Genomic DNA, 25,730 nt, shown 5'->3' on the forward strand with positions numbered 1-25,730 from the left:
AACAAGCATTCGTGCTATCTCTGCATCCAACCATCGTGCTTGGAGGTGTTCATGCAACGGACCGACAAAGACTTCAGAAATCCGTATGCGGACGACAATCGATCGAATGATCCTCATCCCATGTTTGAACTTCGTATTATGGGTGTCATGAGTTGGAGGTGCAGAAAATGATCAAGTATGGAACAGGTTCGTCACCAACCTGAGAGCCACCAACGAACCACACTAACGGGACGACGGTCCGTTTGTATGCGCTTACGAGGTGGCAAGACCGCTGCGAAAGGGGAATGGTCAAGGCATGAAAGAGGAGTGATGAGAGTGTGGAGGAAGGTGTTGGGCTGTTTGCTTTGTTTGACGAATGCGATGACTTCCGATCTCAAGCTTGACATTCGCTCTTTCTTCATCTTTGTGTCTGCATTCATGTACACTCATCTTCGATCTTTACTCTCTCATATCGGCATACAGTGACACTGTGCGCTATCAAAATGCATGATGCTTCGCGGAAGTAAGTGGTATCCAGAGAAAGATGGTGGTCTTTGTCATCTCTGTGGCCACGCTTCAGATCTGAAAGCAATTGTGCATTTGTATAGTACACGGTATCACTGTATGCCGTTACGAGAGAATCACAACGGGCCCTGTTTAGCATGTATCGCTATCTCCTCGTTATCACTTGCAAAACTATTCACGCCATGCCTTTACTCATGATGCAGAGATACATTCGAGGTTCCAGTCACTTCTGCCCAGTAGGTTTCTTTTTCATCGTGCACTCATGTATAACTCAAAGACGCTGCGCTGTCATTCACGTCGAATATGCTACTGTAAACCAATCCTTCTGATATCTCGTTGCGCACTTTGTCGTCACTCAGCCTCGGAAAGAATCACTACAAACTCCGTACATTGGTACGCATGCGTTGAGCCAACCTTCACTGTTTTCTCAGTTTCCGTCTTACTTGCTCTCCAAAACTCTTTCCTACAATTACAAACCGCACCATAGCGGTTCTGATCCAAACAACTGATTGTCTCACCGGCCCTCACTCCAACACCCTCTCGCGCTCCGCTGTCACTCACGCTCGGGAAGAGTTCGTCCGAGGTCCGCGCGTCAGGGTGCAAACGCTAGGCTCATCCTCACAATCTTGGTTCTGGCCGAGTAGGGGTTCTCTCACCGGTCGTCACTCCAATACTGCATCACGCTCCGCCGCCATTCACACTCGAACACAATTTTCTCCAGGGTCCGCGCGTCAGAAAGCCAGCGCCAGGCTCGCTCTCACAGTTGTAGTCTTGACACAAAAGGTTGCTCTCTCACCGGACATCACTCTAACGTTCCACCACGCTCCGCCGCCACTCGCGCTCGAAAACATCCTCTTTGAGATCCGCAGGCTAGAAAGCACGCGTAGGCTCGCCTCACGACCGTAGTTCAGATATAGTAAGTTGCTCTTTCATCGGACATTGCTACGATATTTAAACACGTCCCGCCGTCACTCACGCTCGAAAGCAAACGCTGGGCTTGCCTCATAACCATAGTTCTGACCAGCAAGACCCTCTCTCTCCGGACACAACCTCGAAACTACCTCGCGCCCCGCCGCGACTCGCGTTCAAAACACAATTCTCCCGAATTGGCTACTCTCTCACCGCATACTGCTTCGACATTTGCTCGCGCTCCGCCGCCGTTCACGCTTCAACATAACCACACATAGTCACGACAAGTCACTCATCCATCTCTTGACCTAGCATCGACCTCCAAGTAACCATGTCGGAGGCACTATTCTTTGGAGCGCCCTGTAGGTACATCCCATGTGGCAGTTTTCACTCGAAACTGACAAGTGGTCGAATATAGCCAATGTCCTTGTTCCATACTTTTCTGTGGTTCCCCCGCCTCCTGATGACGAAGTTGGAGGCAAAGACAATGATGACTATATCGCCGAGATTGACAAGGTACCGACTTGAGAATGACATCTTTGTCTGCATATCTGACATGATATAGAGTTCCAACAAGAACCCATTCTGTGGTGGCAAGGACTCAAAGAAACGTCCTGCTGCGGACGAAGTCCTGCCTCCTCCCAAGCGCCAAAAGAGATACAAGATGGGTACTGCTGTCAAGGGTGGCCATGCTCCCTCGTTCAAACCTATCACTGTCGACCTTGATGAGGAAGACCAGATGATTGTCGACATGAAGCAACGAGGCTACAAGGATGAGGACATTGTTGAACGTCTGATCGAGAAGGGCTTCACTCGCTACGAACCTAGAAGTGTCAATTGCCGTTGGATACGCATCCGCAAGAAGACCCAAGAGTACGAAGAAATGTTGCTTGATGAAGAGCTGACCGACTGGCACGTTGGAGAGGTAAGTACTTGCAGACTGTAACAGTGTACCTTGACATTTGCTAATCCATAACAGGATGAAATGCTTGAGGACTCATACAATATCGCTGACAAGAAGTTTGAAGTCGAGCTCGAAAAGCTTGAGCAGAAGCGCTGGGCTTGGACAGCCCAAGCACTCAACAGGCGTCTTCCTCGTCAGCGTTTTTCGGCCAAGGCTTGCCGTCAGCGTTTCGAAGCCCTGAAGAATGGGACTGCTCGATGCCCGCCTGAGCTCGATCCCAATCCTGAAGCTCGTGCTCTCGAACGTGAAGAACGTATCGCTGCTTACAAGCTGCGTAAGGAGGAGGAAGCAAAGCGCGACGCCGCCCAAGCCGAGGAGAAGAAGCGCTCCAAGAAAGATAACACTGCTGAAAAGATCGCTGCTCGCGAACGTAAGGAGGCTCAAGATGCTCTCAAAGCTCAGAAGAAGCGGGAAGCAGAAGAGTATCGTCAATCTCTCCAGGATACAATCACCCTTGCTAGACAACGCAAGCAGGAAGCACTCAATACCGCCCGCGCAGAGCGCCACTACAACGAGATGAAGCACAAGTTCTTCACCCGTCTCCACAGACAATTGAAGAAGGAAGTGGCCGCTCTCAACAGAAAGAAAGAGAAGAATGGCGGCGTCACCCCCGAGCCGGAATCTGAGGTTGTCCATGAGCCCAAGAGCAGATACACCTACAAGAACACCGCTGAGCAGATTCGCCATGAGGATATTGATGCTACACAGGCTGCTATCGATGCCCGTTCCCATGAATTCGGCGGTATCGTCGAACCTGTTGCCACAGTCGCTAGACAGATCATGCCTACCAGCATACCTTCTGCCTCTATCACCAACCTCAACGCACATCAGCAGTCCGTCGCTGTCGCTGTTTCTGACGGCTTCCCTGAAGAACCTCGTAGCTGGTGCACTATCGACGAGTTGCAACACATCTTGCGTACACGCGGCATGCTCCTGAACCGCATGAAGGAGACCAAGCCTATCATCCTGTCCTGTCTGAAGAACGAAGACCGAACCATCAGCGTCCAACAGCTCAAGGAGATGCTGAAGGCCCGCAACGAAGATTCGAGTGGAACAAAGGTTGAATTGATGAGACGTCTGGCTATCGCAGATGCAAAGACCTCTAGGAAGTACCAGAACACTCGTACATACCGCCCATTAGACGAGAAAGGCAACCGCATCAGAGTGAAGATGCCCGTCAAGCCGACTCTCTCAAAGACGAGCGCTCGCTACAACGCTCGCGAAGTTGTTATCAAGAACGGTATCGCGGTCACTAACATCCCATCTCCTACCACCAAGAAGAGAACACCCATCAGGAAGATTCCAGCCAAGGCCGTTGCTATGAAGACGACTAGCAAGGCACAGAGCGCCGCTCCTACCAAGCAGTTCATTCCCGATGATGATGATGATGAGGACGACGGTGATGGAGAGCCTGGTCTTGTCCACAAGCCCGAGGAGGAGGAGGGCGATGTACAAGACATTGTGAGCAGCATGCTTTCTGAGGACTAGACTCCATCTCCCAGACTCAGAAGTTGAGAATGAGGACCTCCGAATCATTCTCGGAAGCAATCTTTAGAATCTCACCTGGACCTCAAGAATTCGAAAAAGGGCTCTCAGCACAGCTCACAATCTCCGAACTTCAGAGCATACGGCGGAAAGGAATGTCATCCGAATTTTGTCGCGTGGTATTGCTGAAAAGTGGCGGCGTTCCGGATCTCCATTTTGAATGCGATCTTCAGTTCCCCAGTACCCCCAGAGCTTCCAGTGGCCCGACTTCTCGACTCCGACTTGCAAGAGGCGCTGGTCCTTGTCCATTGTGTCTCCAAATTGGTTATTTTTCAAATTGGGTATTGGTTTCTTGACTGCTGCAGCATCGGCTACCCTTTCTCTTTAATGTTTCTTGCCCCTGCCCTAATCCCCTGATTTTCCTCGATGCCTCAGCATAACAGAGCATAGCATAGCATAGCTAGCAATAATAATCTTCCACGATGCCAATACTCTACTATTCGTCTCCAGAGTGACTTCACCTGTTACGAATACATCGTTGCTAATCTGCGCAGAAAGTACTCGCAACTTCCCAGATGATGATTCAACAGAAAGGCAAGACCTCTTGGACATTCTGACTTCCATGTCTCCTTTCGTTGGAGTCCCGGTCGAGCGAGATCCTTCTCAGCTTGCAGGGTCTCCTCCCATCCTCAATCACCAGGCCAAGCTCTGTTTCCAGATCACGCAGCACCTCTGGAACTGCCAAAGTTGAACCAAGGTGTCCAGAGAAGGCAGGTCTCGCGAGAGGTATACTCGGCGCACCTGCCTTTGTCTCAGAGCCGCTCTTGGCCTCCCCCGCATCCCCCACCCAAGCCGTTTCGCCGTTTTGCGGAGACCCCGGGTTCCGAGATGTCTAATTCATGAGCGAGACGTCTAAATCACGAGTTTTATCTGCAGCACGCGGCAAAGTTCCTCTGTTTGAATGCTTGGTAGGTTCGGTGGGCTCAGAGGGGGTATGCTGCAAGAGTTCGGGAAGGTAGGCCGATCTGAACCTATTGCGCGTCGAGACGATCCGAAGGATAGATATAAAGGCTATCGAGCGACTCGAGAAAAATCACAAGCTATCTCCTATCGTTCTTCGATTCGATTTGATATATACTCACATTCTTCATCATGGTACATCTACGAACAGACATCGGCGCAACCAACCCTAACGCACCAATGCATCCCGAGGAGAACAGCACATATGCCAAAGACCTCACCTGCGATGTCCTCATTGTAGGTGCCGGTTTCGGTGGTGTCTACCTTCTTCACAAGCTCCGTGACGAGGTCGGTCTGAATGTCAAGATCTTCGAGGCTGCAAATGAACTCGGTGGTGTCTGGCGATGGAATTGCTACCCAGGAGCCCGTGTCGATACTCAAGTCCCCGTCTACGAATACTCGATCGAGAAGGTCTGGAAGGACTGGACATGGTCTCAGAAGTACCCTGACTTCAACGAGCTCCGTAACTACTTCCACCACGTTGAGGAGACTCTTGACATCAAGAAGGACGTCAGCTTCAACACTCGTGTCATTGGCTCACAATTCGACCAAGAGTCCAAGACTTGGGAAGTCAAGACCGAGGACGGCCGCACTGCGAAGTGCAAGTACCTGATCAACGCTATCGGCTTTGCAGCCAAGCGTCACTTCCCCGACTGGAAGGGTTTGACCGACTTCAAGGGCGAGCTGCACCACAGCTCCTTCTGGCCCGATGAGGGTGTCAATGTCAAGGGCAAGCGTGTTGCCGTCATTGGCACAGGCAGTACCGGTATCCAAATCGCACAAGAGACAGCAAAGGACGCTGCCAGCGTTACCGTTTTCCAGCGCACCCCCAACCTCTGCCTGCCCATGCGTCAGCGCGAACTCACCAAGGAGGAGCAGCAAGAGGCAAAGTCAGGATACCCAGAGATCTACCGCAAGCGTCTCACCACATTCGCCGGCTTCTCCTACGACTACATTGACAAGAACACATTCGACGACACCGAGCAAGAGCGCGAAAAGTTCTTCGAGTCAATGTGGGAGGAGGGTGGCTTCAGATTCTGGCTTGCCGGCTACAAGGATCTCCTGTTCGACAGCAAGGCCAACGACCAAGCCTACGACTTCTGGGTCAAGAAGACTAGAGCTCGCATTGCTGACCCTCGCAAGCGTGATATTCTTGCTCCTCTCAAGGCTCCTCACGCTTGGGGAACCAAGCGTCCCTCGCTGGAGCAAAACTTCTACGAGATGATGGACAGAGCTGAGAATGATGTCGTCGACGTCAAGGAGACTCCCATCACCGAGTTCACCGAGACCGGTATAGTTACCAGCGATGGCAAGCTCAGAGAATTTGACATCATCGCTCTCGCTACTGGCTTCGACTCGGTTACTGGTGGCATGAAGAACATGGGTCTCAAGAACACCGAAGGCAAGGACTTGGCCGAGAAGTGGAAGAACGGTACTTGGACATACCTCGGTATGACCTGCAATGGTTTCCCCGTAAGTCTTTCTCATCTTCGCCCATTCAAACAGCATCACTGACCAATCTCACAGAACATGTTCTTCCTCTACGGTGCCCAAGGTCCCACCGCCTTCAGCAACGGCCCCACCTGTGTCGAAGTCCAAGGCGACTGGATCGTCGACGCAATCGCCACACTGCAGAAGCAAGGTGCGCAAACAATCGAGGCCACCAAGGATGCAGAGACCGGCTGGCACCAACTCGTCACCGAGCTCAACGACAAGACTCTGTTCCCCGGCACCGATTCCTGGTACATGGGAGCCAACATCCCCGGCAAGCCCAGAGAACAGCTCAACTTCCCTGGTGGCTTCCCATTGTATGAGAAGGAGTGCAGGAATGCACTTGATGGCTGGAAGGGCTTCGTTGTTACCTAGACCTTGGGTCAGGACCTCCTTTCTAATGAATATTAACATGTAGATATATGTATGAATGAATTTATGCTTTTCAATTCAACCAAACACACATCGATCATCTGTACAACAACAACTTCTTTGTGTTCGTGATGGATATGGTCAAGCAAAACGTGTCTCTAGGAGCACCCTGTTCCCAAGTACAAGTTTTCATCAACACAACACCCCAGCTACCTCGATCAACCTACATGGCATTGCCAGACTTACAGTTTCTTTCGTTGAAGCAGTAGGAGGATGAGTAAACCACTACGTTGTTAGTATCTGTCACATACACTCGATCTACCAAGACTGTTTCCGTGACATCGTCACATCTCAAAGGAATTCATGTCGAAGTACCGAGTCTTGTGTTTCGTGCTTTTTTTCATACAAAAAACACAGAAAATACAGCTGTAGTATGCGCCGCTGGATATATAATCATCTAAACAATAGTAGGAATGGGACATATGTACACACATGGCAATATTGTCATGATTCGCTCCCACCCGTCCGCAACTCATCGCTCAAGCAAGTCTCTTGCTCGGGCAACAATTTGGCTACCTTGTCGTCTCTCAAACTCTCGGTGCCAACGCCATGCATGGTAGCCTCTCTTTGCCTGACGAAGAATTGTATGCGCTCCTCTTTTGGTCTGTTCTCGGACAATTGACGCACACGTCTCAACTCCTTGCTCGCACGATCGTGAACTAGATCCCGTGATGCCACGACTTTGTCACCTTCTTTCTCTGCTCGGCTTATGTTCAGCGAAGCGCCTACTATGGCGAGCAGGATGACGCATAAGATGAAGTTACCGTTGGAGAGATATCGTGGTTGTTGGGGCATGCCATCCCGGCGAGCGTAGAAACGCTCCCAGTCCTCCCAAGTGGCATTATTCCAAATATCTGGGTCCCCTTGTTGTCGCCATGCACTGAATGGACCTGCGGGTGTGCCGGCTCCAGGCTTGCCACCAACTGTGCTAGGGACACCACTCCATCCGGCACCGAAGCGATCGTACATCTTGCGTTTTTCCGGATCTGAGAGGATGGTATGAGCGGCTACGACCAGTCGATAGCGTTCCAGACGCAAAGGTTGCGGGACTTTATGGTGATGGTGATGCTTTTCGCATGCGCCGGAATCGGGATGGTATAGTTTGACCAGATCGTAGAAACGACGTTTGCTGTAGGGCTCGGACTCGGTGGTCGAGAGGATCTGGTAGGGTGTTGGGTGTGAATGGCCTTTCGGTGGCTTTGGCCATGGCATATCGTTTGGTGCTGATGCTGAGGGATCCGGCTGGCCCGCCGACATTGGGTCACCAGCTAGGGTGGCATAGCTTCGTGATACGCATGCTGGCAGTCTACAAGCATTGCGTTGTCTTTGTGTCGCAGCTGCTGTTGTCGTGGCTGCTCGTGTGTCCAAGCGAGACCGTGGTGGTGATGACGTCGACGAATTTGGCGCAGTGGCGGCGTGAGGACGGCCGACGGCGGCGTGGCAGCGACGAGGGAGCGGCGCGGTCAAGAGGGTACGAGAGGGATTTGTAGGAGGCATGCCGCAAGGGTCATGATGGCCTTGTGCTTGGAAGTCGACTGTGCTGGTCCAGCATCTGCAGCAGCACAATGAGATGTGATCGGCAGCCTCTCTGACTTGCCGAAACACTTCGGTGGCCAAGCTTATCGTCCTCTCGGACTTTAGCCCTTCAGCCCGATCGAACATCTGAGAAGCGCCACGTGGGGTAGCAGCCGGCGATTCAGCAATTTACCAGCGCCACCCACTCTCAGCGGCATCATCTCGTCGCTTCTCATTGCGAAACTTGAGAACCACCGCAAAGAATCCTTCTGCATCAGCTCTGGTCTGCCGCACACAGGTCTCAGCTTTTCCTGGACATCTCTCGCGCAGAACCTAATCTGTTCCAACCCAATCTACCTGCGCAACAAGCTCCTTGGCCTGCCCTGTCTCACTTTGCTTTGCTTTGCTCGCGATGGGCGCTCCTCCGTTACTACCCGCTGCTTCGACCCACGATCGCGTTGCTCCATGTGCCTTGCATCGGCAAACAGTTCCTCAGATCTCTGCAAGATCTCGTGTTCCGAGGCTTGTCTATCGTGTGCAAGATCTGTAGATACACGTGGGTCACTGCTCGCCATCGTGGGCCGATGCATCATAGCAGCGCGAATCGCCCAACGAGCAGCTGTACGGGGTACGGAGTTGTCTCTTGCAGTCAGACAGGGTCCCTGAGGATCGCTGCTTGTCCCAATCGCGTCTGCCTCGAGGACGCCCCCTCTTCTTCTCCTCAATGCGAGGCTAAGAGCTGCGTGCGCGTCGTGACAAATTCAAATCCCCGCTGGCCCTTTCGGACGAACATGTGCCCGACTCGTGCGATTCCCATTGCTTTTTGGCTCCCTCTACTCATGCATCCCGTTGTTTTCCACCACCGTCACTGCTAGACTGCTTGTAAATTGCTGTTATCCAGGGTGAAATGCAGCTTTAAAACTAGCAATCAGAAATGAAACATTTGACATCATATTCACGTTGCAAGAATGAAGAGCGATCGGGAAGTCATGGTGAGAAGAAAAAAGAGACCGCTCTTGCAAGAAGAGCAGAACGGTCGTGTCATTGTTCATCCATCGTGAAGCTCAGTCATCACCGACCCAAGAGAATAGAGTCCATCCATAATCTTCCATCATGATCCCATAGAACACCATACAAGAAAGATCCTCCCATTTTATCCCCAGCGATTCCATTACCATGGATGTATCGTCAACACCCCGAAGCACCTAAAAACCCAGTATAGAAATACAATAGATATTAGAAGTGAACATTAGAAGAGAAACAACAGAGATGAAAGCTCAGTTTGCGACAGCAGATTGCGAGGCCTGCTCCTCCCAAGCGTTTGAGTCGAGAAGACTCGACCAATCGTTCTCGCCGGGAGTAGTCATGCCGCTCACATTGTTGTGAGAGAAACCCTTGAGCGGGTCGAAGTTGTCAAATCCAAATGTGTTTGATGGCGTAAGAGCAGAGTCGACACCAGACATCGGCGTTGGGTACTTGTCCATGTTGGTGTCAAGCATGCCGGGGGCGAGAGTCTGGTTGATGCCGTCGAAGCAAGGACTGCCGCCCTTGAACTTTGATGGGTTGGGGTTGTAAGTGTAGAAAGGTTGAGATTGCTGTTGGCCGTAGCCGCCCATAAGCATTTGCGAGAAAGCGTCGTTCTGATCGAATCCGGGTCCAAGAAGCTGCTGTGACTCATGAGGCAACGAAGTCGAGAAGGGCATCATATTCATCATGCTGGGGTCGAAGGCAGGCGAAACCTGGTTGTAAGAAGCAGAGTATGCCGCAGGCGAGGTCTGACCTGTCGGTGATGTCTGACCATTGCCCTGCTTGGCAGCTTCGTGCTTCAGGTTGGTAAGGCTAGTAGAAGATGAAGTTCGCGAGGCAGCGGTGAGGTGTGGCGGTGAAGGGGCGGCGTTCTGCTGTGATTGAACAGGAAGAGACATGCGGCGGTCCTCTGGCTTGATAAAGGTAGCGTTGGGACTTTGGACCTGGGGGTAGTTGTTCATGTTCTGCAGCTCCTGAGGCGTGGCGATGGATGCCGAGCGGCCGTGCATGGTCTGACGGAAAGCCTGCTGAGGGTAGGGCGATGCACGGAAGCTCTGAGGTGATCTGTTGGCCATCTGGGGGGGAAGCATGGGGTTGGGGAACGACTGAGGGAATTGGCCGAGCTGGTTGGCGAACTGAGGGGCGTTGGAGTATTGCTGGTTGTTGTACTGGTCGCCCATAGTCTGACCAAGAGCAGCACGCATAGCGACGTGGTTGGTCAAGTATGCAGCCAGTCTGCGGTCGAAGTCGGCGTTGGAGGTCTGGAGATGGGCTGTGAGACGACGGTACTGCATGGGCAGGTCGTCATCCTCCTCCTCGTACATCTCCTCGTTGATGACATCTTGCTCTGTTACGCGGAGCGATCTGCCAGTGCGTCTCTTGTGAATCTCGGAAGCACGGCGGGCTGACTCGACTCTAGCTTCGAGACTACGGTCACTGCGGCGAGAGGCAGCAATGTAAGCTCTGAGAGAACGTTAGAATCGAGTCTTGAGGGAAGCAGATGGTGGGACAAACCTCTCCTGGTTCTCTTCGTGGGTACGCTCCGTCTTGACGGGCTTGGCTGCGGGAATAGATCTGAGAGGAGGCATGTCGATGGCTTGTTTGTGTAACCTGGGTCCGAAGTTGCAGGGTCACGAAAGTGTCCTTGAGAGAAGGGGTCTCGGAGAATTATGCAAGAAGCTGCGGCGATTGGTTGGATATGCTCAGTAGTACCGCAGTGTTGGTATCGTGTTGATGCAAAGGCAAAAGAGATGGTCGATAAGCCTGGATGTGATGTTGTGTTTGAGTGATGAGTGGAAATCGAGTTTTGTCTAATAACAAAAGCTCAAGAGACGAAGGATGTCGATGGAAGAGAGGATGAGGATTGAGGCGGGCAGCCGGGGACATTAAAGCCTTGCAGCATCAGATCGGGGCTGGACAGCAGATCTGGTGTCATTGGCAGAAACGCCGCCGAGGTTTAAAGGCTGAGCTTCGATTCGCGTCAAACCTTTCCTCTGCTCGGGCCACAGCGGCCCAGCTCTGAGAGCTGTTTGGCTGCTCGGTATCGGGACTATCGTGTTGCTGGCCATTCTGGTGATTGGCTGATTTGGAAGTGGAGTAACGGACACGCGCTCGTAGCATTGCCTCCACTCGCGGGGAGCACAAGATCTCGTTAATCTGAGCTGCTGCACACAGGCCACGTTCTCCCGATCTCCTGCCCGCTTGGGCCTGGCTCTGCCGCTCTGCCAACCTCGTTCCTCCCACGTCACTTTTATCTCCTAAGGAGCCGGACGTTGCTTCCACTCCGCTGCTGATGCCACTTGCTGCTGTTGGCCAGCAGCTGCGACCTGTTGATCTTCTCGTCGCCCTTGATTACTGTTCGACTCCACATCTCATCCACATTGCTGGAGTTCACGACCCCTCAGAAGACTATATGCAGCCGTGAGCCGCCCTGGAATGTGCCATGTGAACAAAATGGCTCACTGCATTCACAGCTTGTCTTCGTTCTTGTGTTCCCAAAGATCGGCGTCGTGGTTAAAGACAACCCTGACGTGGCTGCTGAGGGAGGTACCGCGATCGCCCTTCGGGTGCTTGTGAGCCAATCTTGTGCAATTTCTATCGTAAGACTGATCGCCATGGCCTTCCAAATGGTTTGCTCAATCAACGCTCGGGTTGTCTTGCTCCTTCACTGTCGCTTTGACGCTTGTCAACGAGCCTTCACTCGATGCAGCTAAGCTCTCCAGTGGCCGGGTCGATTTGGTACGGTTCGCGCCAATCGCAGCAATTCCACCGCAGGCTCAAGTCACAACGGCCCGCCCGTGTGGACAGCTCACCGACCGCGGGAATCAATCCGAATACTGGTTCGTCTGCCGTCATAGCTTCAATTTCTGGAGCAAGCGTCTTCGTTTTGCACTGACGTGCCAGAGTCTCAGCAGTTTTTCTCTGCAAACATGCGAGTAAGCTTAGGAAGACTTTTCCCAGAGCTTCCTCAAGCAAACTCTCATAACGTGTGGTTCCACAGATATGAAAACGCGATGGCTGGCTCCGTTCGACGAAGATACGTACCTTGGACATTCCGGGGCAGTAATTAGAAAGTCGATTGAGTGTGGCGAATACCTCGCTTATCGAGATAATTCGTACGCCCGCATCTGCATGCATCGCACAGCAACACCATCTCCACGAGATGTCTGCTTTATGCAAGGGAGGTTTTGATAAAACATACGCGGCTCGACTTCAGGGCTATCGGTTCGAATATGAAACTCGGGAATATTGCTGGCGAGACGGCACGATATTGTGCCAATGGTACACAGTGACCCAAGTCAGCGAAACAAGCATCACCTCAGATCTCGTACTACCGCCGCTATCCAGATCTCTTGAACGAGGTACTCCGGCATAGTGGATTCGCAGCCGTTAGTGCTGTGTATGCGAGATCTGTCCCGCAGGCCTTTGTTGAAGGTGGGCTATCACTGGCTATGAAAGTCCCAGACTCCCAGTAATCTTACCAGTATCTTGTGTGTGTCTATCCAATCTCTTCTCTCTCACCACCTTGCATTGGCGGAGCACCCATGTTGAGGCTCTGCACATGACCCCTGTTGACTCTGCGATCAGCGTGTTGTCTGATGAGAATTGCTGAGATCGGATCGTGAAAACAGTTCCACAGGGCTTTGTGAATCTGCAAGCCCAGTTAGTCAAACAACCACGCCTGTTACGCTAAAAACATTGGACTCGGTGCTTGTTGATGCTAGAGCCAACGGCCGCGATCTTGATAGCGTGGGGTAAATGCGCCTAGCGTGCTGCCATCAGTCAAGCACGATGGGCGAAGCAAAAAGCAACGCAGAAAACTCCCCGAACTTCTGTGGGTTTTTCTCGGCCGCAGAGAATCCGATAGGCGCTGTCGAACGGCTGATGGGAATTTCGAAATGACGCTGGTCTTTCTGCAACTTCCGAATGCAGTCAAGAGATGGACAGGCGCACGTCTTTTTGTCTCAGACTGTCCTGCTAGCAGAGCCGCAGAGACTTGGGAAACTCACGAGGAATAACAAATAGGTACAGTTCCCTCCAATATTGATGGGGTTTCTAACGACGCAGCTCACACGTCACATTTAAGCACTTTTTGCTGATAGGATACCAGGATTGTGGGCTGTTGTTGAGCCGCACGCCTCGCGTACACTATCCCTGCCTGCAATTGCTCCCACTCGCACTGATGAGCAGCTAGGGTGACCCTTTACTCGATATTAATTCCCCTATCCTGCGAGATTCGGCGTCATGGTCCGTTGGCCCACAGCTGTCTGCGGTGTGTGGTCCGCTGCTCCGATTTCCTCGTCGTTCATTTTGGCCAGGACTGAATTCCGTGATCCGGCACAATTGTGTCACAATTACTATGTGGAAGTGGACTCCTCGAAAGAGACTTCTATGCCCCACTAGGTGTCAATCACGTTCCTCCGGAGTGCGATTAAGGATTATGGCGAAAGGTAACCAAATACATGTTGCTTCTGGCCTGACGCCAGTTACCATGTCGTCGAGGTTTGCCAATAAAGGTACGTAGACGCCATGTTTCGGCTCCCCAAGTTTTGTTAACGGCAGACAGTACAGAGAAACCCTACAAAGAAACCACAGCACGGCAGTCGATGGACATTCTCATCTGTTGAGGGCAGAGTGTTCCCTGACTTATGGGTCGAAGGAAAAAAAGGAGCGCAAGCAGATCTCGCGTGCGTTCATAGAGGACCGCCGTCAGGCGCAGTCAAAAACGTCGAAGGCGTACCTCGTACGTAAAGCTCATTGAGCCGCAATAATACGGAGCTTTATGCCGTCCCAGAGATGCTAGGCTCCGTGGCTGGCTAGTAGCTGTAGATCCATCTGGGACATCTTGTGCCGAGAAGGACGAATCTCCGAGAGGCAAAAAATCACGTTCACAGAGCACAATGCGACATTCGTTTTGAGCGAAAAGCAAGAAGATAGTCACTTAGTATGCGGTTAAAGTTCCTCCGGGAATGGCATGTCACAGCATCTCCATGGGACCGAGCGATTCGCAAGACTTGCTTCAGTGGAGTGTGGCAATTGAATATTGAGAATATCTTTGTGAATCCTTCTCCGCTCCTCGTACCTTACTAGAGGCGGGTCCTTCCCAGATAAACCCAAAAGGCTCTCTTTACCATCTTGCTGTGGATGTGGATGTGAATGTTTTGCTTGTTGCCCCAAGACCTTAGACCTGGCCATTTGCTGCATGTTCGCTTCCCATCCTCGTACTGTACTGAGACCCTGGCCCTGGAAAGTACACCGATCAAGTACCCGAGCAGCTGAGCTGACTGTAGATCGATCGTCCAACACAAGAATCCTTATCGTCGAGGAACGATACCCAATCTCTCTTTGCGTGTTTAGTGTGACAGTTGCTTGGGATGAACATACTTCCTAGGCCGCAGAACCCGTGGCCTATGAATTGCTTCGATTGGACGAGGGACAAGAAACTTCGACGAGAACAAGTCGAAAGGACCGAGCTAGGCCGCTTCCCATCTTTTCCCAGCAGAATCCATATCCAATTCAACAGCATGAGAGATAGCATCCTTGTTTTTCTGTGCACAACAGATAGCAACTCCACACCTCCACCATTTCACATCACTTTCACATGAAAAGACGTGAGATATGCACAGAGCTTGCAAGTGCAGGTGGAGACACCGAAAGTTTGGATCTTGCGTGATCACTGATTGGCAGCCACAATGGCCTTTCCAACAGCCAGTCTGTCGCGTCTGTCGAAGCATTCGCGGCCTTGCTTGAGTGCTCCAATCAGCAGGCCAAGAGACTTGTCGTTGAAGTCGCCCGCTGAGCGAATTTTGTCAAGGTCTTCGGCAAACTCGGTTGTCATTTGGCGTAGGTAGAATGAGGTGAATGCATCTTCTGCCTCTGTGTCTCCAGCTTGAGGTCCATTCGTGGTCTGATCCTCTGGAGAAGATGACCTGGAGGGTGACTGCGCGACAAGTCAATCGTTGTATCCAGCCGAGGGGCTCGTGTAGCATGTGGGTGTATTATCAAGCAAAATACGAGAAGACCTAGTATAAACCTGAAGTCTGTACATGAGGAGAATGCGGCAAGCAAAAGACCAGGACCAGGAATTAAAGGTACAATGCAAGAAATCTGCATACCTTTCGAACGGTCTTTGGCTTTGACTTCGTCTTTGTCTTTGTCTTTGCCTTGGACTTGACGACGACCTGCTTCTTGGGCGTATGCTCCGAATCGCTGCTTTCTGACTCGGACGACGAAGACGAGTCTGACGAGTCTGACGAGTCGGAGACTGTAAATTTCCAGTCAGCGATCGCGCGCAAGACTAATTGCGACCAGCACGTACCTTCGGTTCTCGCTCTACTCTTTCTTACTCTCTTGGGCTTATTTACGCTCGCTTGTCTCTTTATTGCTGGCATGTTGTTGTTTTATGGTTGGTATTGAAAAATGGTCGAGCAGGAAAAATGGTCAAGCTTGCCAAGAACAAATCATCTCAACTTCGCAGTATGGACAGGGTCACGCCGGAACGAGCATTTTATCATATTATGTTCGGAGTAATGTTATTCTTGCGTTTCTACTTCTACATGTAATTACGTTTGACGAACATCTTGAGATTGTCACTAGACGCCAGCGTCTTCAGGAGCAATATCGAGGTTCCAATCGATCACACCATCGTCGCCGTATCTCTCCTTCAGCCATTCATTTGCCTTTGTGAAGTGGCCACAGTCGAACTAAAACGTTGGTCAGAAAACCGCTAACCAAAGCTCAAGGAAGATAGAAACTTACGAAGCCCTTGTGGGCACTCAGAGGGCTAGGATGGACGCTCTTGAGGACATAGTGCTTGGAGCCGTTGATACCTGCACAACGCTTCTGGGCAGGCGAGCCCCAGGCCAAGAAGACAACACCATGAGCGCGCTTCTGACAAACTAGGTCGATGACCTTTTGTGTGAATTTCTCCCAGCCCTTGCCGGAATGTGAGTTAGCCTCGTGGGCGCGTACAGTGAGGCAGGTGTTCAACATCAGGACACCGCGATCAGCCCAAGGCGTGAGTAAGCCTCCCTTGTTCGGCGGGGGCTCGAAAGACGGATACTCTTTCTTCAATGCTTTGTAGATATTTTGGAGGGATGGAGGAGCGGGAGTCGGGGGCCTGACCGAGAAACAAAGACCGTGGGCCTGGTTGTGGTTATGGTATGGATCTTGACCGAGGATGACGGCCTTGACGGTGTTAAGCGGCGTGTGTCGCGACCTGGGTAAAATGTCAATGGGAGTGAGAAGAAGGCGGGCAGACATGAGCAGACGTACCAACTGTAAACATCTTGTGACGGAGGGAAGATTTTCTTGCCAGCCTCGGCCTCGCTCTTCAGGAACTTCTTCAGGTCGAGGAAAGACTTGGTTGTGATCTCTTCTTTCAAGACGGCCAGCCACGACTCATCCAGCGTCTCAATCTCGAGCTTGAGCAATGCTTTTTGTTCCTCGCTAAGGCCAGCGACCCATTTCTCTTTGTCAAACTTGACTGCAGGGGCAGGAGGAGGGTCGGTCGAGTCTTTGGACGGGTTGGTTGATGACGTTGATGGAGTCTTTGGAGGACCGAAGAAGCTGGTGATTGAGCTGTTGGCTTTTGGCTTCTTGGCCTCGGCGGCAACAATATCTGCCGCCTTGCGTTTAAGAGACATGACAGCGGTAGACAAAGACAATTGAGTCGTGCTTGGAGGGAAACGAATGTCACTCGATAAATTGATCAAAGGCGGACGCGCCCACGCGTTTCCAGTCCGTGCTCGGCAACCAGACTGTGGCTGAGGCTTTCCCCACAGTTAGTGGCGTCAGTAAGCGTCATCCACTGGCGGCAGGAACGGAAGCACGAGTGAACAAGGAAGCCACTAGGTGATGCAGTAAAAGAAAGCTTCCATCCAGTCACCCTTCCTGTCATCCTCATTCCTTCTCATCACCTGCGAAATTGTTTCGACTACACTCTCGCAACACACAATGGCTTCTTCATCAGCAGCACAGATCCCCAGCGATCTACCTCCCGCATACAGCAAGAACGACCCCACTCCCCACAAGACACGCAATGGAATTCCGCCAGACCACCGTCGCTCAATGGAAGACGCGAGTCGTGAGGTCCCTGAAGGCTGGATCAGACAGTACGATCCTGAGAGCAGCCATCAGTTTTATGTCGACACACGCACCGAGCGCGCCATCTGGCACCACCCCTACGACGACGACGAGTACATGGCCTCTCTGTCCCCTGAACAGCGTGCTCGCATCAGAGGACTAAGCCGTGTTCCTACCGATGCCGATATCATTGCCGAGAGCTCAGACGACGACCATGACCCTAGAGGCCCTCCTCAACGCCAGGATTCAAACCCCAGCGGCATGAAGAAGTTCGGCCGCAAGATCAAGGATAAGGTCACTTCGAGCACCCATCAAGAGCGCGAGGCTCAGCGCAAGAAGCGTGCCGAAGAGGAACAGCGCGCATACCAGCGTCACCTTGAGCTTCGCAAGGCTATGCAGCGAGCTGTCCAAACTGGCCAGCCTCAACTCATCGGCAAAGACCGTGAAGGTCGTGACTGCTACCTCACTCCTCCCCAAGGCGCTCAAAGTCAGCAGCAGAATGTTCGCATGATCAATCCATTTGGCTCTCCAATGGGTGGTGGTATGATGGGCGGCGGGTACGGAAGACCGATGCCGATCGGAGGCTATGGGGGAGGCTACGGTGGAGGAATGTATGGCTACGGCAGACCAGCTTACGGCTACGCGAGACCTTATGGCTATGGTTATGGAGGTGGCCTGGGTCTGCCTATCATGGGGGGTCTCGCTGGAGGTGCTCTTCTGGGAGGATTGCTCTTCTAGGAGTCGTTGACTTTCCTGCACTATCTCTAACGACGTAATGACCAGCAGCTCAAGGTTGATACCCTAAACATATTTAACATCCTGTAACCAGCCAGGACTTTCACTCCAACAAGTACAAATCTACTCAGGCTTCACCAGAGGCTAACGAACATTGGACCAACGCGATCGCTAGCCACCTCTTGATGTCATGCTTCACAAACGAGGCTATGTAGGTCTGATCGACACCCCTCGGGGTGTCGACCATATGCAAGGATAACACAAAGGCCATAGCATCGCAAGCATACCTATCCCCCGGTGCACTATAGTCTGCAACTCCCACGATCCTTTCCCCAAGGTATGGAGCTGCCTCTCTCGCTATTCAAAGGCACAACGATGTTCAGACTAGAGGCTTTACCAAGGAGAGCCTGAAGAACACTACATCTCGATGGATGAGGTTCAATTGCTCGAAAATTTCGTGCATTTCCATAGCTATACGCTTTACATACTTTTGCACATGGTAATGATGCAAACCCAACTCCATATACGTCAATTTAGATAAGCCAACAGGTGTCTAAATCGTCAGCTTGCGCAGCTCCTTGTTGACCGCCTCTCTGTCCCACTCAAACAGATTGGTGGCCGGGCTGCGCGTCCACGCGATCATATCCTCTTGCATATCCTCAGGCCATGGATGACCCTCACCACTCAAGCACCAAATTTCCTGGCTACGAGGCACTGCCATCGCTGGACCCAACCCGCCATCTGCCTCGCCCAAGAAGTGGATCAGATGCTGCCAATTGGCGCCAAAGTCGTACCTGTACCACACATTCATCCCACGACAAGCATCTTGACCCCAGACGTCCGAAAGAGCTACCTTGTCGGCATCGAAGTTGGTGTAAAACTGCTCTGCCCACTCATCGACGTGAGCAACTCCGTTGACGAGCTGATTGAACTTTGCAACGGTGGGTTCGCATAGCTCGCACATGCATCGAAGACGTTTGCGGCATGGCTTACAGAGCTTGAATTCGTAGGCGTGGAAACCTTGCCAGTCAAAGGCTGTGTTGATGGTTTCAGCCAATTGCTGGAAGGTCATCCGGGTTGGGACGCGAAGGACGCGAGTGACGGCGCCTGGACCTGCTTCGATCATGGGATGCGGAAGCAAGCCGACCTGGATGAGGTAACCAGTGTCGTTCTGTTGACGAGCATGAGCTCCCTGCTGAGATTCCTTGATGCGGGCGGCGGTGCCTTCTCTGTCGTTGGTAGGTGGAGTGCCGAGTCGTCTGCCCATTAGCGAATCCTCAAGGTCTTGACTGTGGCCTCCGTGACCACTGAAGTCCTCTGGGTAATCTGCATCGTACTCGCCTTCCTCATTCTCATCTTCATCTTCATCTTCGTCAAATTCTTCCTCGTCATCGCAGTCCCAGATATACTCGTCTTTATGGACCCAGCAACCTCCGTCGTCGTAATCATCATCCTCATCCTCGTCTTCATCTTCGCAGTCGTCATTCTCTGCTTCATCAATGTTCCAAGGATGTATTTCCAAGCTTGCTTCTCTTTCACCGTTACCTCTTGCGGCGTTCGAACCACGAAAGTGTGTTCCGGAGGGACGCATCGAGATCCTGTCCCGGAGTGCTTCAGCAAGCTCCGTCAACGGTATACACCCACCAACGAGAGGGCCGAGATGCCCATCAGCTCGATGGTTCAATGCCGAAAGAGTGTCATCACATATCTGTACATCTGGTACGATTGTCAGCTCTGAAAATCTCATCGCCGTGACATTCGAAGTACTGACCTTCGTCCCGACATTGGTTCATGATCCCAGCATCATACATATCGTTGTATCGTTTGTTCCTAGCTGCACATGAAGGATCGGTGCTCAAGGCAATTCCTAAGGCAGCATCGAACTCTTCTCTTCTTCGTCTGTTGATTCTCTCTCGAATGGCCCCAGACCTCTCTGAGGGGGAGAGACGAGAGTTTGAAAGAGGATATCTCGAGTTTGGAGAAGACATGTTCACAACGGTAGATCAGAAAGAAGTGATAGATCAGGAAGAAGTGCTTTGCTTTGACCATACTTTCCTCCCATTTTTGCAGTCTAGATATACACATTCGTGGCATTCAAGTTCAACACATTACAGCAGTTCAACGCATGAAAAACACGTCCAACCCCGCTCGACCGTCAGGCAGCAGAGGGCATTGAATTCGCTCAGAGGTGTTCTGATCTTAGACTTCGTCACGCGTGGGTGGGGAAGGTTTGAAGTTTGCATGAAAGGGCAAGTGCGTTGTATGGGCGACCATTGTAATGCAATTGTAATATTCGTGCTTTTGAGCTTCGGTTGCATCTATACTTGCTGAATGAGGCTGAAATCGTGTAGGGATGTTCTGAACAGCTTGTTAGATAGTGTCAGTGTTTCTGTAGGGAACGTCACTACCACTGGCACTTGACGGTCCAAAATGTTAGCTCATTTCTCTTCCTCCCTATACACAACCGTGTAAATATAGGCATGCACAATGGTTTCGACAGACGGGATAGTATCCGTCGAGAAACAATCTATCCAGAGCTCTCTTTGGTCGATCTCTGAATGGACAAACTATTATGCCTTTCTAAGGTGAGGCGTTGGGGAAGGGGGTGGGAGGTCAATAGACTGGCAGCCATGGGCACAATGGTGGCTACATTGTATTTTACGATAGTAAGGTCGGAGAGTGTTGCATGAGACTCAGCTTGACGGTTGAAAAAGATTGTTACGTGATGGCTTTGATGAATGTTCGTGAGGACAATTCTTCTTGACTGCTATTATACATCCTGCTTCGTTGTCTCTCCTTGTCATCTGCGTGTCCATATACGCCTTGCTCATCTCATCCTTCCATTGGCGTTGATCTTAGTTATACAGGGGTCTGAACGAAAAGCGTTTTTAGGAACTGCAACGCTCCAAAGTGCTTCAAACTTCAGCATTTTCAGAGTCATCACCGGCACCAGCGCCAGCCTCGGGGTCCTCCTACATGATAGTGGGCTCGCTCTTGACGACAGTCTTCTTCTTGACAGGAGTCTCGTCATCATCCTCGCTGTTGTCGCTGTCACTGGCGACCTTGCGCTTCTTGGTGGACTTGGCTTTGGTGGTGCTCTTGGTCTTGGGGGTGGCCCTCTTTCTGGGAGTCTTGACGGCAGGAGTGTTGGGAGGAGCGACAGTGCCGTTGGCGGTGGAGGAGGCAGAGTCAAACTCGAGGAGCTTCTTCTTGGTGACGCGCAACATCTCTCGAGCAGACGCGGCGGTCTTGGAACCAGTGAGGCGAGAGAACTTTTCGTAGTCAATCTTCGAGGAGGGAACATAAATGTCAGCTTGGATCAGAGTGAGAGATGATGCGAGGCACTGTTGAGATCTTTGGACTGCACTGCACTGCAGATGTTCTGCGCGTTTTCGAATACTCTATGCAACAGAAATGGAAGTGCTTACCTTGGGTTCAGCATCAATGCAGAGCCAGGCCATGGCCAGGTAGCGGTTCTGGGTGTCGGAAAGAGCAGCAGGCATCTTGGACGAGATAGTGTGATTCGCGAGTGATAGTGTTGCTGTTCGCAAAAGGTTAGCTGTGTGTGTGGCAAGGTTGCGTTCAAGTAGGCTTGGTGGACAGTGGGCGATCGACACGTTGGAAAAGGTCTTGAGTGAAGGCGGATGTTGGAGAAGATAGGAGTGGTGGAGCTGTACGCAAGAGATGACTTACAGTAATGGATGAGTGCGGCAAATTCTTGCTGCAGATGTAAAGACCAGGAAGGTCCCAGGAGAGAGAGAGCAGCGGTGGGAAACAAAGGACAGAAGTCAGAGATCTGGTGATTGGGAGTGTTGTTCGAGATGGTGAAGGGAGAGATGGGTGGACGAGAACGGAAGTGAAAAGAATAACAACACGTCCGAATGCTCGAGCAACAATAAGATCTCCTTACTCACTTCGAGACCAGCACGAAGATAGATGCTGACGCGCCGCGGACTAGTTAGTTAACATCCGAAAACACTATCGGTCTTGTTCAGTTTCACTGTTGACCCGTAGCCTTTGTTCTTGAGCCACACGTCGCTCTAGGATTTTCTGAGAGAGTATGCAGTCATACAATCCAGTACATGGAAACACCGAAACTACAAGGAGCAGCGGCACGTCTACGAGACCTGAAATGAGTAACAACTCCTTGTACACAATAGGTACAATCATGGGGGAATCTTATCATGTCAAGTCAAGCAATCTCGGGCATAGAAATCCAGAGCGATTCTGACACCAGGTCCAGATCTCATCATCTATCAGATGTCGTGATTTCCTTTGGTTCAGGCCAGTCGAGCCCCAATTCTTTAGGAGTCGAGGTCTCACACGATATCAGAATATGTTGTTGCAATAGGTCCAGCATGGTCCTAAATTCGATACTTCATCTCAGCTCTTATTTATTTGCGATTTCTGAGAACTGGTTTCGATCAGTATGGAGGCTATGATGTTTGATTGACTCGGGACCTTTATAGCAGACGATTGCAAGTCGAGCCTTGGAGGTAGAGTTTTCCAACATCAGGCGACAGGAGTAGAGAAGAATCATTCACCAAGAGACATCGACTCTCTATGAACTTTGCGACTGTCTAGGTAGAAAGAACTGGGTGTGCATTTTGGTGGCTTCATCTCCGCTTGTGCGTTGCTGCAAGAGCAGGATGGAAATAATGGAGTCCGGCACATGGGTAGGGGAGATGCGAGTTGGCTCTCGCAGGTTCGTTGTCCGACCCAAAGTGCGATTGATGTGCAGAAGAGAAGTGCTGGAGCTGGAGCTGGAGCTGGAGCTGGAGCCCGCGTCGATCAACGTTTGATTTTGTGCACGGTTTTGTGCCGCATTATTTCACACTAGGTACCTCCACCTCGTCAGCCAAGGTCGTTGGCCGGCCAAGCATCCTTTCGTTCTACCAAGAACGATACCTAGGTAATTGTCTCATGGTCCAGTATGTATGACGGCCGAGTATCTGGGGAATACACAGACACAGATGCCTCAAGGATTGAGGCATTTTGACACCAATAGTCTAGAGGTCAAACCTACTGGCAACTCACCCGACAATCAGGCATCTACATTTCGAAATCCACACAGCCTCATGTTATGGGTATGCCGTTCAAACTTCATGATTGCGACTAGAAATAGAATCAGTCGACGAAAGCCAAGAGGAGATGTGCATCAATTGACGATCATGTCTGCAAAGCAGACGGAGTCCGGCAGATCGAAGGAGTTACACCGCCACTTTTTTACTGTAGGCAGCAGCAATAGGAAATTTTGATCCTTCGATTGACGCTTCTAGAGCAGAATACGGATGTATGCAAAGAACTTTACACCCAAATTACTGGTTTGCTGAACCTCAGCCCCTCATCCTTCGCCAAGGACAGTTGAACATGCATCATGAGCTGAAGATACAAATACTGAGCCTGGCCACACGAATATTGCAAACAAGCTCATAAGAAGACAGTCTGCAACTTCAACAATCAAAATGACAATCTCAGCGACAACAAACATGGATCACAACAGAAAGACCGCCTGGTCTGGAAAAGTTCTGATCCCAATGTGGACGATCCAGATCTTGCTGATTCTAGTGACTATCATCGGCTACATCTGGTTCCTGGCAACATACAACCGCCTCGACTGGGCTTACTACTACTCCGACACAGTCAACAAAATGTCAGTATACATCCGATCTCAAGAATTAGAGGAAAAGGTAGAGGTCTGATCATCAATGAAAAATCAGACATGGCACCAACACTTTCGCGTTCATCTCGGGCGTCATCTTCCTTATACTGTGGTTTATCGCACTGTTCATGATCATCTTCCAGATCGTCAGGTTCCACAAGAAGAACCTGCCTGCCAAAACGATGCTCACGATGCAAATCATCCTCAGTGTTTTCGCGACAATCGCTCTGATAATCGAAGTCATGGGTTTACTCTTCGTTGTCATGGGTGGCGTCAAAAACTTGTTGGACTTCTTTGGAACAATTATTGCCACGTGAGTTCAAGGTACCGACAGTGTATCGGTATACAAGATGCTGACAAAGGGTTTACAGAGCATTCCTCTACGGAACTTTGATCTACACCAGTGTCATCTTCCACAGACGCAAGCTGGCAAAGAAGGATTCGCGCAACTCCTATGGCATGACAGATTACGACGAAGAAGCTGATCAGGACAAGCATCAATACAAGATTGGACAGCCCAATTAAGCACAGAGGAGAGCAGGCCTCGGCACCAATACTCTGCATGGAAGGCGAACATACTTGATGCTTTGTTGATAATGTTACGACGGTAGTTTGTTATTAATCAGAATCTATAATCATAATGCGTTGTCGCTTACTTCTACCCCTGCCATTGTAAAGAACGTATTCGTCCGGACACTCCGTTTCTCTAGACTGTAGACTCCTTAGTTCTGACATTGTTCAACTCGACATGAGTGTCATGGGTCTGACTTTTGATCAATCTGCCATTGCGAGTGGAGAGATTTCCATAGAGCCCAAGTTTGGTCTCTGTGATCCACTCGCGCAACTTGATCAAGAAGTGGACGATGACAAAGACAACCACTGCAGCGGCCAGGATACCGATACAAGCTCCAGCAATCAGGCCCCTTCCATTTCTCCTGTTACAAGGGTCAGCAAGAAGATCATTCCGGGATGGACGTCGGGCATATGCTTACGGATCCAAGAAGGGATACACATAGAAGTGCTGGGTCGAATGTGTGAGATAGGCAAGTCCGAGGTAAAGTGCGAGCAAGATGACAATAGGAAGGATGTTCAGCCAAGGATGCGGCTGCGTGCGAGGGATCACAATCTCTGCAAACGCCATGACAGAGTTGAGTGCATGCTGGCTGATGTTGGACCAAGTTGTCCACTCATTCGAAAAAGCTCCATTCGAAAGAGCGCCCCAGAACACGGCTATCGCAATCATGTCAGCTTAGCGTCCGGTACATTGATCCATTGACCAGATGTACTTACCGGTGACAACGAATGGAAATACCGTGACAGTGGCATAAAATACTGAATGCAACCACTGAAGAGATCTCGGCCACTTTTGCAGCCAGGACTCGCCATGAAGCCAGAAACTCAAAGAGTGGGCGCAAGATACGGCGTAATAAAACGCCAGTCCCCAATAGCCGAGGACAGTGAAATAACTGAAAGACTGGCCAGCAGCTCTGCTGCCCTCGTGACCCAGGATGATAAAGATGACCAGAAAAGCATAAATTGCAACGATCGCACGCCATATAGCCAGTTGAAGAGGCGAGAGGAACCATGAAGTTGCGAAGCGCGAGGTATAGTCGTCGGTGGTGGCCAGGCGGTAGGGTTCACGAACCCAGCGGTCGAACATCGTGTATCCGCAGCTCCGATATCTCAGACCCAGAATAATGTATACCAAGAATAATGTATACCAGGAGCGTTACAAGCAAGGAGAAAGAGGAATGTATCTATTCAGTTGAGGAATGTTTGTTGAAGAAAAAGTCCGAACCCCGAAGAGATTAGACCAAACGACTATCGGTCGCTGTAAGCGATCCATCAGCGGCAAGCAATCACCTCGTTATATGAACGTCAATAAAGCAGCGCTTGGGTCTG

General features: G+C 51.1%; 11 protein-coding genes across 11 annotated transcripts; 4 read left to right on the top strand and 7 right to left on the bottom strand.

The window, feature by feature from the left end:
- Positions 1–1,744: 1,744 nt before the first annotated feature.
- On the top strand, positions 1,745–3,932 carry M436DRAFT_76166 (uncharacterized protein; the record flags this gene model as incomplete). Its single annotated transcript, XM_013568080.1, has 5 exons — positions 1,745–1,775; positions 1,832–1,929; positions 1,979–2,338; positions 2,393–3,776; positions 3,880–3,932. The coding sequence occupies 5 exons, from the start codon at positions 1,745–1,747 to the stop codon at positions 3,930–3,932; spliced, it is 1,926 nt and encodes a 641-aa protein (XP_013423534.1).
- Positions 3,933–5,014: 1,082 nt separating this feature from the next.
- On the top strand, positions 5,015–6,748 carry M436DRAFT_67300 (cyclopentanone 1,2-monooxygenase; the record flags this gene model as incomplete). The annotated part of the gene is made up of 2 exons (XM_013568054.1): positions 5,015–6,355; positions 6,410–6,748. The coding sequence occupies 2 exons, from the start codon at positions 5,015–5,017 to the stop codon at positions 6,746–6,748; spliced, it is 1,680 nt and encodes a 559-aa protein (XP_013423508.1).
- A 501-nt stretch (positions 6,749–7,249) lies between these two features.
- M436DRAFT_56320 (uncharacterized protein) lies at positions 7,250–8,062 on the bottom strand (the record flags this gene model as incomplete). The annotated part of the gene is made up of 1 exon (XM_013567987.1): positions 7,250–8,062. One exon carries the CDS (start codon positions 8,060–8,062, stop codon positions 7,250–7,252), a length of 813 nt encoding a protein of 270 aa, XP_013423441.1.
- Positions 8,063–9,597: 1,535 nt separating this feature from the next.
- Positions 9,598–10,935, bottom strand: M436DRAFT_56418 (uncharacterized protein; the record flags this gene model as incomplete). The annotated part of the gene is made up of 2 exons (XM_013568014.1): positions 9,598–10,810; positions 10,862–10,935. 2 exons carry the CDS (start codon positions 10,933–10,935, stop codon positions 9,598–9,600), a joined length of 1,287 nt encoding a protein of 428 aa, XP_013423468.1.
- A 4,085-nt stretch (positions 10,936–15,020) lies between these two features.
- Positions 15,021–15,230, bottom strand: M436DRAFT_56595 (uncharacterized protein; the record flags this gene model as incomplete). The annotated part of the gene is made up of 1 exon (XM_013568044.1): positions 15,021–15,230. A coding segment is annotated over one exon (210 nt), but the record flags the coding sequence as incomplete, so codon positions are not given.
- A 709-nt stretch (positions 15,231–15,939) lies between these two features.
- Positions 15,940–16,992, bottom strand: M436DRAFT_56330 (uracil-DNA glycosylase; the record flags this gene model as incomplete). The annotated part of the gene is made up of 3 exons (XM_013567990.1): positions 15,940–16,050; positions 16,106–16,565; positions 16,622–16,992. The coding sequence occupies 3 exons, from the start codon at positions 16,990–16,992 to the stop codon at positions 15,940–15,942; spliced, it is 942 nt and encodes a 313-aa protein (XP_013423444.1).
- Positions 16,993–17,341: 349 nt separating this feature from the next.
- M436DRAFT_13858 (uncharacterized protein) lies at positions 17,342–17,914 on the top strand (the record flags this gene model as incomplete). The annotated part of the gene is made up of 1 exon (XM_013567939.1): positions 17,342–17,914. A coding segment is annotated over one exon (573 nt), but the record flags the coding sequence as incomplete, so codon positions are not given.
- An 805-nt stretch (positions 17,915–18,719) lies between these two features.
- Positions 18,720–19,292, bottom strand: M436DRAFT_56354 (uncharacterized protein; the record flags this gene model as incomplete). The annotated part of the gene is made up of 1 exon (XM_013568001.1): positions 18,720–19,292. One exon carries the CDS (start codon positions 19,290–19,292, stop codon positions 18,720–18,722), a length of 573 nt encoding a protein of 190 aa, XP_013423455.1.
- A 1,846-nt stretch (positions 19,293–21,138) lies between these two features.
- Positions 21,139–21,669, bottom strand: M436DRAFT_56282 (uncharacterized protein; the record flags this gene model as incomplete). The annotated part of the gene is made up of 2 exons (XM_013567975.1): positions 21,139–21,453; positions 21,595–21,669. The coding sequence occupies 2 exons, from the start codon at positions 21,667–21,669 to the stop codon at positions 21,139–21,141; spliced, it is 390 nt and encodes a 129-aa protein (XP_013423429.1).
- A 1,962-nt stretch (positions 21,670–23,631) lies between these two features.
- On the top strand, positions 23,632–24,353 carry M436DRAFT_76174 (uncharacterized protein; the record flags this gene model as incomplete). Its single annotated transcript, XM_013568081.1, has 3 exons — positions 23,632–23,819; positions 23,887–24,141; positions 24,200–24,353. The coding sequence occupies 3 exons, from the start codon at positions 23,632–23,634 to the stop codon at positions 24,351–24,353; spliced, it is 597 nt and encodes a 198-aa protein (XP_013423535.1).
- A 265-nt stretch (positions 24,354–24,618) lies between these two features.
- M436DRAFT_16226 (uncharacterized protein) lies at positions 24,619–25,440 on the bottom strand (the record flags this gene model as incomplete). Its single annotated transcript, XM_013567943.1, has 3 exons — positions 24,619–24,763; positions 24,821–25,058; positions 25,119–25,440. Coding segments are annotated over 3 exons (705 nt in total), but the record flags the coding sequence as incomplete, so codon positions are not given.
- Positions 25,441–25,730: the final 290 nt, after the last annotated feature.

Source organism: Aureobasidium namibiae, assembly GCF_000721765.1.
Source record: "Aureobasidium namibiae CBS 147.97 unplaced genomic scaffold scaffold_21, whole genome shotgun sequence".
NCBI lineage: Eukaryota > Fungi > Ascomycota > Dothideomycetes > Dothideales > Saccotheciaceae > Aureobasidium > Aureobasidium namibiae.